At 37.6% G+C, this 10993-nt stretch overlaps 1 protein-coding gene across 1 annotated transcript in view; it reads right to left on the bottom strand.

Moving 5' to 3' along the window:
- Window positions 1-2842: 2842 nt before the first annotated feature.
- LOC142098559 (bile salt export pump-like) overlaps window positions 2843-10993 on the bottom strand; it is a 62111-nt gene continuing 53960 nt past the window's right edge. The window contains exons 22-27 of the mRNA XM_075181395.1: window positions 10232-10473; window positions 9328-9484; window positions 7626-7823; window positions 6530-6736; window positions 4000-4146; window positions 2843-3179 (exon numbers count right to left, since the gene is read on the bottom strand). Of these exons, the coding sequence (XP_075037496.1) occupies window positions 2979-3179; window positions 4000-4146; window positions 6530-6736; window positions 7626-7823; window positions 9328-9484; window positions 10232-10473 (1152 nt within the window). The 3' untranslated portion in view covers window positions 2843-2978. The remainder of the gene's footprint in view (window positions 3180-3999; window positions 4147-6529; window positions 6737-7625; window positions 7824-9327; window positions 9485-10231; window positions 10474-10993) is intronic.

The raw sequence follows: 10993 nt of genomic DNA, 5'->3' as shown, positions 1-10993 counted from the left end.
AGTGGGTGCCTCTATGGTGCAATTGCAATTTATCTTTGTTACACTGTAGCAGTAGCTAATTGGCTTATGTAGCCAGCCAACCTCATCTAGGAGTCCCTGATGAAAACAGGGCATTCATCATCATCATCACCATTTATTTATATAGCGCCACTGATTCCTCAGCGCTGTACAGAGAACTCATTCACATCAGTCCCTGCCCCATTGGAGCTTACAGTCTAAATTCCCTAACACACACACACACACGAGACACTAGGGGCAATTTTTTGATAGCACCCAAATAACCTACCAGTATATTTTTGGAGTGTGGGAGGAAACTGGAGCACCCGGAGGGAACCCACGCAAACACGGAGAGAACATACAAACTCCACACAGATAAGGCCATGGTCGGGAATTGAACTTATGACCCCAGCGCTGTGAGGCAGAAGTGCTAACCACTTAGCCACTGGCATTGAAATAAAATCTTTAAATACATCCATATCTTGGAAAACATAACATGAAAGCTGATAAAGCAATGCAATGGTAAATATACACATGTAATGCACAAAAAAATAATAATAAAACAAAACAACTTACAAAGAACATTAGATTGTGCCTACATTCATAATATCATTCTCTGCTGTCCCTTGTCTTTGTTATTAACATGAATTTGTAAGACCAGTGCTGCATTAGTCTATGATTGGTCTGGCCACATCCACTCTGATGTCATCATTGTAGGAGGAGCCAAATTATAAAATACCGACAGACAGCACAAGTGAATGCAAAGGGCAGTATGTATGTAATATCTAATATCCTATCACTGGAAAATACATATGTTGTGGGAGTGTCTTTATCAAGAGTACTATTATGTCTATGTGATTTATCATTCAAAAGTTCATAACAAACTTTGAATATATATGTTTCTTTATTTTTAAAGCATGCAGATGCTCATTTTTCCACTGCTTTAGATAGAGAGGTCTAGCAACCAAATGATTTACATAGACAGCAATTGTAATATCTGCAGGTTAGAAGAAGGCATTAAGCGCTGTTACAAAACAAATGGATAATGAGCAATGAAAAATAAATGTAACTGTTTTTCTTAAAATAAATACATTGTTCAATTATTTAATCTTATATATTATCTAAAAGGAGAACTCTACAAGAATATGAGTGTTGGCTAATGACTCCTCTTGGTCCTTCAACTAACAAAACTGCTGAAATCCCATGCAGAGTCGGCACCTGTAATGCCTAATCCTGGAGACGTGACATCTAGGAGAAGTTTGAAATGAAAAGCTTCTCAGTGACAGTGGCCAGTGCAGCTGATTGGGCCACCAGCAACAGCCAACCAATCAGCTGTGCTGACAACCTTTTGCTGAGCAGAGTTTAGCTTCAACCTTCTCCAGGCTTACATGCCTGGATAAGCAGCACTTACAGATGTCAGTGGGATGATTCCAACACTGCAGAGTTTTCAGACATGGAACACCTGTGGAAGCTGGCCTTAAGAACTCTAGGCAATTTAAATAACTTGTGTGACAAATTAACTGAGCACAACCTGATTTTTTTAAAGAAAATGAGTCTTAAGACATTTTACTGAAACACATGGACAGCTCCCAATCCATAGACATAAAAGTCAGACTTGGGCTGAAATTCTATTTGTGAGATGCTCTTAATGATTTTTAATTGTGTCAATACCGATAATTTATGTTCCTCTGGTATTAATCTTAAATAGAAGTGATTGCACATAAAGGATAATATATTGTTCTTCTACACAGTTCATAAAAGAAATCAACATATAACATGAAAACAATACATAGAGAAAAACTGCTTATTGTGTTGATATATATTTTGTATGTGTGCAATTGCGACATTAAGCCCCGCCTCCCGCTATTCAATGCCGTGACTTTATGCTTTTTATAGTGAGGGCGTGGCTATGGTGACACAAGACATCACCACACCACCTCCTACCCCTTACCCCTGTCACGTGACCTGTCCACCCGGAAAAACAGAGTCACAAAGTCAGCAACTATGGATATCACTGTTAAACGTGATCATAATCACCTTGATTTATATTTACAATTTCTCCAGTAGATGTTAGTATATACAAGACACAGGATAACAATTGATACTGAGAATAGCTGCAAGCACATAGACTAATGGCACTGTACGGGTAATCAGACATGAGATTGTCAGTGACAAACCATCAGACTTCAAAATCTGCAAAACCTTGTATTGCTTGTAGCAAATTAGGTGCAATGATAATAATTGTACTATGTCTCCCAAAATAAAAACTTACCTGCAACTACTAACTCTCACTGACAAAGAGTGTAGTAGCTGCCACAAAAGCAAAGGGGGAGACAAATAGTATAGATAACAAATGTATAACATTATTGCTGACATTTATATAGTGCCAGCATACTCCATAGCACTTCATAATTGGTGACAAACACAGTAAAACAAGACTGTTTAATGGCAGAAAGACAAAGTGGTGGGAGGGCGCTGATCGCAAGCTTACAATCTATAGAACCTCATGTATACAGCAGATAGAGATAAGCCCTGTTCTTTAACCTATTCCTATACTGAACTTCCTACCTGAGACACTAAAGGCAGAATACTGGTGATGTAGTCTACAGTTCCAGGGTGCAAGGAATTCAAGATGTTGATTTTGTAAAGTTTTAGGAATGGAGACAATGTATACTGATAGATAGTGAATAATGTACAATGTACAGCGCAATCTCTAATCTCCAATGACAATCTGGAACGGTTATTTCTGTAGTGCACAAATAAATATTCTTTGCGTTGAGCAATATCCTACCAGTCTAAGGAAACAAAGCTCACTCAACTATACAATTTTAAAAATACATTTAAATAAACATAACAGTTTTATTGAAGCAAATGCACATTAGCATTGATTGCAGTTATTACAATATATACATCTGTATGAAAAATATACAATTTAAAACAATGCATTTTGATAACGAGTTGGAACAAAAGGCAGGTAGCATTTAACTTAAGGGTGCTCCGGTCGTTACTAGTTTATAATAGGCACCTTTGCGAGCCATAAGCTGTTCATGATTGCCCTTTTCTACAATGACTCCCTGAGACATTACAGCGATGATGTTACAGTTCTGAATGGTGGACAGGCGGTGAGCAATGGCAATGCATGTACGACCTTGTCTAGCTTCATCCAGTGCTACCTGCACAGTCTGTAAGATAAAGCAAACACTTGTGATAAGGACATACCATATGTTTATACCAATCTATATATAAAATACATAAAAAATAAAAGCAATGTCATACATGATAAAATAAATCTGTATCAATACAGATCAATAATCAATAATATATAAGAATATCAAAGGATTTGCATAACTAATAACAAGCACCTTTTCAGGTAGTGATCTTAGTAAAACAATTGTTTACGAGTTATAGACATATTATTCCCATTGTAATGATGTACAATGTGGAGCACTGTAGTATTTAGTGTTACTTTTAAATGTGTCTGACTATGGTCTGGAAACCTCTTGTGATCATTCTTTTAAACAGGGAACACTCGGACAAGCAGGAGATGAAGTTGACAAAACTAGAACAATCTGTAACCAATCAGAGTATTAAAATGTTAACAGCAGCACATAATGTTTCAGGAAAGCCAACTCCTGCATGTGTAAGCAAGTGTGAAGTGGGAGGGGTTAGACCAATATATAGCCAATATGAGCATCTGAAGATATACTAGTGTGCGAGGATCGGTGAAACTGGTGTGGGAAGACTGGAATCAAACACATCACTAAATGAACAGTGCACACTTTCAACTTCCTTTATGTTCACTTCTAAAGAAAATCTTCTGACAGGTGTTCTCCCTGCTTCAGGTCACTGGTACTAATTGACCTTAATAAGGGAGATTATCCATCCACAAGTTGTCAGTAAAATTGAATTCAGTGTAAACAAAAAAAATATATTTATCAAGTGATTTTAGCAATCATAACCTCTTTTTTAATCTCGCAATTGACAACGTTTTAGATCACAAACCTTTTCACTCTCAGTGTCTAAGGCTGATGTAGCTTCATCCAAAAGCAAAATTTTAGGATTCCTGACAATTGCCCTGGCTATGGCAATACGCTGTTTCTGTCCGCGGGAGAGCTGGGATCCTTGAATTCCAACATTAGTTTCATATTTCTAAAAAGAGAACAACGACAAATGCAATGTTTTAGCAGGTATAGGCTAAATTAAGGCCTCTACGAGTCTGGACCAAGCAGTTGTTTCAATTCTCTAAATTACTTTGGTAGTTTTCCTAAGAAATGTTTTTTTCTACTACAATAGTTTACCATACAATTATAATTTTACTAGGATATAGACCATGGATTCTATCATCTTAACATTCTATATGCCAAGTGGCATACACTTAATATTAGAGCACAGTCTGGAATGCCGCAGGTCACTTACTCAGCAGCATCCCGACTGCCTGCACAAGCAAAACGCTGAGCTGGGATATATCAAGAGTCCTGAGGAAGGGTCACTCACAGATTTACTAGTTACTAGTTGAGGATGGAGTGTTCAAGAAAAATATTAAATCCCAAAGTTATATTAAAAAAGTAGAGAGTTGCTTCCACACACCATGACAGACAGCTGAAGACCCTCCCATATTTTTAGGACCTAATGGCACCTGATAAATGTCAAAAAGCTGTGACCACAGTCATTTGAGCTACTGTTACATCACTGGCTTCATCTCTGTGAATGAATACACCAATCCCCACAGGCAAGTCTGTCAAGCTGTTAGTCCCTCTCTGCTCTGTTAGAGAGACACCTCCCTCCTAACTTAACTAACTGCTGCAGAGGGGTGAAAATTAATGGTTAACATATACACAGCATGTGAGATATGTGCAGCATTAATTAATGTAAAATACCTGTTCTTTAATGATAATAGTGTTGCCCTTTAAAATGAACTGTGAGCAGCACCACATATTAAACAGATTATTTTAGGAAGTAATGGAACAGTGTCCATAATGTACATCAGATACAAAAGCAGAACACATCAGGGGGTGGGGGGGAGTGTTTGTTTAAGACTGACACTCCAAAACAAGAGCTGTTGTGAGTAGTACATGTTGTGGCAACAGGTTAAATACAAACATATGTTGTTTGACTTTAAAATGCTGTGAAAGTCAAATAATTGGATGAAGTCGGCTAAATCGATTACTATTGGTTTACCGATCAGTACGCCAGGTGTAATGACACAATCGCACGAATTAATAACATTTACATTCAGTTTTTTACTTGTAAATAGTACGCACTTTCTAATAGTTCCAATTCACACTCGATAATTTAATAAATGAGTTAAAGTTTATTTATAGAGATAATATTAAAGTTAAGGTATTTAGGGTTCAGGTCCTCTAAAATGTAAATAGTTTGGTCTCATATTAAAGCTTATTTCACCACCATTAACCCGGTTCCAACAGAGCACCGATCACATCCAGCAATCGCACGTTATGAGCAAAATGAAATTATTACACAAAAGCCCTCTTCTTATGGGTCAGGTTGAACTGGTTATTTGGCAGGAAGACACGTAGGCAACAGTTGGAGTGAGCGGCCCCCTCCTTTGGGAGAAGATCAAATGAACTGACCTATGACCAGCAGTCTACTGGAACTTCGTTAACCCTGGACCAATGAAGACCTCTCTTAGTATTATCTGTGTATATTCTGTGACATCATCACTGTTTTTTCTAAACTTAACAACATAAAAGCAGCCTCAGATTTAGTAAGTCTCTCTTTGCCAACAGACATCAGGATTGACAGGCTGTTTCTGGATCCAGGGGCTGTGCACCGTATGTATCGTTGTACTTTGTATTATCATTGTATTCTGCTTAATTTTGCTATTAAATCTGTTTTGTGCGTGGGAACCACAATAATTGCATTGGACAATATTTATTGTTAGCAACAACATGGACATTACAATGTTTTGCTGTAGCCCGAAAAGAAATGTGAATTAAGCAACCCAAGTAGACTGCAGGGACTTCATATAATATTGCTGTAACACTAATCAATTAAGTAGTATTAAATGGATGGATCAAAAGACGACCGGTCAAAGCTGCTAGATAGTGCTGAGGATAATCATCATCATTGCAATTGATTGCACCGGCTAATCTGCAAGATTAATTGTGTAGCAATTACATGAACACACCATTAGTGTACATGGGCCTACACTTGCCCTCCCTTGCCCGTTCCTGTATCACCTTTCCAGGCATAAGTGTGTAGCTGGAACAGAGCTGCGCTCTGTAGATCAGTTGAGACATAAGTAAACTTAACCGGCAATGATTCAATTCTTGCTTCCAAGGTTCATACGTTAAGTTCCTATAAGAAGAGTAAATCTTTCTGCACCTAAGTGAGTGGTAATATTACATACCATCCAACAATCCTGTTTTATGGAGTTAAAAAGAAGTGTTCCCGTGGGAAACAAAATCATGTTCATAAAACATAATTTCTTGATATTCATGATGCATTTTAATGACAATAAAAGAGGTATTACATTTATGGATCGATATGTATTACTATTAATTACACTCACTTCTGGCAGTGCCATGACAAACTCATGCAAATGCGCCTTGTTTGCGGCCTCAATCACTTCCTCCATCGAGATGTCCCGAGAGTTATCGCCGTACTTGATGTTGTCAGCAATGCTGCCTTCAAATAACACCGGCTCCTGAGACACTATTCCGATCTGGCTTCTTAAAAATTCCATGTTCACTTTTGAGGTTTCATGACCATCTACAAGCTGTGTATAAAAACACAACAAAGAGTATTAGAGTGCCTTCAATACCAAATTATAAATTGTCGACACATTGTATATATTGGTAACACCGAGGAAAGAGTTCAGCCGCAAGGGCTCTAACACACAGTCATTTAAAACAACGCTAGTTAAAAGAATAGGAAAAAACAAGGAATTTTTTCTGCCTTTCACAACACTTGTTGGAAAATGTGTGTGCACAGGGCTCTCTGGGTTACATTTATTGTGCTATCAGTGTCACAGAGAACAATAATATGCTTTCATGTGCAATAAATGTTGTAACATAATGTGTGATTACAAGGCCAAAAGGAGCTGTTGCCAATCACCCGCCTGTGAAAGATTATTAAAGATCAGCTATGTTAAATAGTTAATGCTTATATTACACTAATTAATATTACATTACTACACATTGGCGTTACAATCTAAATTCTCTAACTTACACACACACAGACAGACCGAGAGACACTTAGGTAAATTTAATAGAAGCCAATTAACCTACTAGTATGTTTTGTATCTTAAAGCAATACAGCATTACAGTTACAAAGCACTTTTCATTGTGATCTATTGGTGACAAAGGCACACAAAATACTACTATTGCATTCTATAAACTTCCTGTTTCAAAATAAAACATAAACAAGCTCATTGACTATCCCTTCAACCATTCATTAGGATGGCATTATGATTTTCAAATTTACCTGAACTACACTCATGAGCAGAAAATAAAAGGTGTATTTTACAGATCCGACTGACGGTGCTTCTGGTGAAAAGAGTGAAAACGTCAGCACAAATTCCATCTTATTGGGACCATTCTCTTCATTAACAGACCACTAAAAGCCAACACTGAGATTTTTAGCTGTAACATATGGACTTTACTTACCACTTTACCCTCATCTGGATCATAGAATCTCTCCAGTAATTGGACACTTGTACTTTTTCCACAACCGCTGCTGCCAACAAAAGCGAGAGTCTGACCAGATTTCACGCTAACGGAGAGACCTCGCAAGACCATGGTGACTGGACGACTGGGGTATGTGAATTTGCAGTCCTCAAACTGAATGTCCCCTTTGAAATTGTCCTGTGCGGTTTTAAATAAAACATATGAACGATTAGCATTTAAACAACATACATGTTCTATTATAATATATATGTGTGCTTGACAAAACAATTAATTGATTTAATATAGTACTATAAAAAGCAGTAAGCACTTCAATATCATAGCTGTGTTATTCATGATATTAATATATTTTTTTCAGCCTGCAAATATAAATACTATCTACCGTAAATCTATTTTAATTTCCCATTGTACCTCACAGTTAAACTATAAATGAATAATACTTTTGAAACACTCTTTTCTTTCTGTCAACAAAACAGCTAACTTTACCAAGAAAACAATAAATATTACCTCTTGCGGCCATATCTCTGAGAAAGTATCCCCCCTCTTTCCCCCCAAGTCGCCATAACCGCTGTTTGCGTTAAAGAATCTCTGTCACCTACAGGAGGCAGCCATTTTGATTGCTGTCCCACATCTTTCACCTACAGTTGGAGCAGAGGCGGAACTAGCGAGCTGTGGGCCCCGATGCAGGGACGCAGGGAGGAGGGAACAGGGGTCCTCAGCTCGTTAGTTCCCCATGCAGTGGGCCTCATTATCTCCATGGGCCCCGGTGCACCCCACGTGCTGCACCAATGGTAGTTCTGCCCCTGACTTGGAGGAAGCAGCCATTTTGTGGACTGTCCCACATCTGTTACCTACACTCAGAGAAAGCAGCCATTTTGTGGACTGCTCAAATGTTGAGTATGGATTCATTGGGAATCGGTGACTGATGAATATTGGTCATAATGTGCTTTGGTGCTGTTACAAGTTTCTAGTGAACTGATAGGCTGCATCGCATGTATATTAGTTATAGTCATTGGCCGAACTACTGTGTTGTGTGGGCCCATATATCTAGTGTTTTCTATATAAATTTTATGTTAAATATATATGCGTATGCGTATATGATTATGCGTATAAATATTGTGAGGAAAGGTATGATAATCTCCTTGTGTGTGTAGTTTAATGTATAACCAGGTTAGGTTAAGTTATGCTCACAAAAGTATATTGCATTATGTCAGGAGATTATAAAATCAATATTATTATATTATATTAAATCTATATTATTATAGAGAACAGAACAATTGAGATATGCTCACAACATATTTTCTTATGTCATCTATACATAAGTCGCTAGAGATAACTGGATATAATGGATTTTATAAGTGACAATGCCATACCAAAGCTTTGCTACCAATTAGATTTCACAGCTGTGGCTCAATGGAAGGTAGAGGGATTAAACATGCATATTTATGGATGGGATGAATCCCACTTTGGTACTTTGTACAAGACATAACAATATGAAAGCTGTTCAATGACATCTGTGAATAAAATGATGATCTAGTCAGAAAAGATAACATCGAAATGAACAAGTATTTTTAACAGAATTGACTACCGCTGATATTTGTTCTAGTTGATGATTTATTTTCAGACACAGCGGTATGCCCCGTGTAGCTACAAAAATGGCGGATGCTGTGAAGAGAATACTCACCCATTTATCGCCGTCTGTGCTGTAAACACTGGACTTAGGGACACGGTCTAATAATTTGAAGAATTGAGCAGCTGCAATTTTTGCCTTGGCATAATCAGGAGTGAAGGAAGAAGCTCGTCCCAGGGCAGTGCCACTTGTTACGATGGCAGATATGACTCTGCGGGAGAAAGAGAGAGATATGAATACATTTTCAAGGACCATGTGTCTGATATTCAGTATTTTTTGAATCAGCAAAAGATATAAATTCAAAATGAAATCGGACAGCAGGGCTGAATAGAACATTAGACGATTATTCCACTGAAATAACAAGTATTAAAGTATACATGTCGGCTACAAAGAGTGGGGGCATCTATTTTATGGGCAGAACCAACAATCAACAGCTCAATTCACTAGGAACTAATGAGATCACTGAGGCTTGAGGCACAAGAGTGTATGCCTTTTCATACCTTTCTATCAGGAGTTGTTTGGTACATAGAAAGTGTTGCCTAGTCTTGTGCTACTCTAGTACAACTCTAAATAGAATCACTAAACTCTGGCACTTTAGATTGACACATTCAAATATGTCCCAACTACTGCTGTTACATCCCAGGGGCATGCTAAATCCCCAAATACATGAAAAAAAACAATAAAGAAAAAGGAGAACAGCGTTACGGTAAAACTTTAGAGTACAATTGAAGGAAAGCCAAGTAGATTGATATAATACGCCATGGGCCATACACTTCGCAGATAAATGCAATTTAAATGGGTAAATCTGGGCTAGAGAATATTTAACCGAACAAATGATTCTCAAAAACATTTTAATATTTCTATTCATTTCCAGCTACATACTTACTATCGTAAATACACACACAAATAACATCAATAACTAGAGAACGAATGATTTCAACTGAAAATTATACAGTACCTGAAAACCACAAGATAGTTTATCCCGTCTGAATTGACTAAGAAGCCACCAAATCTGAACGAGGCTGCATAGGCCATAAAAATTAAACACTGCGAAAACCCAAAACAGGCCCCGTACACGTGAGCCTTTTTCACTGCTGCCTTGCGTGGCATCACCAGTAGTTTCTCGTATAGTCCTACAAACATGTTTTCCTTTCCCAATCCTGCAACTGTGCGGATGTTCCCGATTGCTTCACTCGAGACCTAGGGAGTAACATATAGGAAATGTGCATTTATTTTACCATGGGATCATTTTTTGTATCTTTGTTTGTCTTCATTAAGATATAAGTTGTCAGTGCTGATATTTCCATGGCCTTTGACCCACGTAATGGACTTTAACCAGGGTAATTATTTTAGCTTTTCTTACAATTGGCCTTTTCATGTCAATAAGGAGCTTGATGAAAAAAGCTCAACTAAATTGACTTGTTGTTTCTATGGTTTACAAGTTTATACCCAGAACCCTTTGCTTGTAGTTCTACCTATGTTTGTAAATGGGACATTTATAAACAGTATATTGCTTTAACAATGCATTACAGAGGATTGTTGTTATGAACAGCAGCAGAGTAGTATGAGATTGAGTAAATTATTAGAAGAGAGAAATTAAAATATTTGTCTAATTTATAGCTCCTCCATTAACTTGTGGAATGGTCTGATCTCTGTTGCTCGGAAACCCACTGTTCAGAGAGAAGAATTCCTGACACATATGGGGGTAAATGTATTAAGC

The sequence above is a fragment of the Mixophyes fleayi genome, chromosome 7 (assembly GCF_038048845.1).
Source record: "Mixophyes fleayi isolate aMixFle1 chromosome 7, aMixFle1.hap1, whole genome shotgun sequence".
In the NCBI taxonomy this organism is placed as follows: domain Eukaryota; kingdom Metazoa; phylum Chordata; class Amphibia; order Anura; family Limnodynastidae; genus Mixophyes; species Mixophyes fleayi.
The sequence above is the reverse complement of the archived record's forward strand: the minus strand, read 5'-3'. Positions and strand labels throughout refer to the sequence as shown.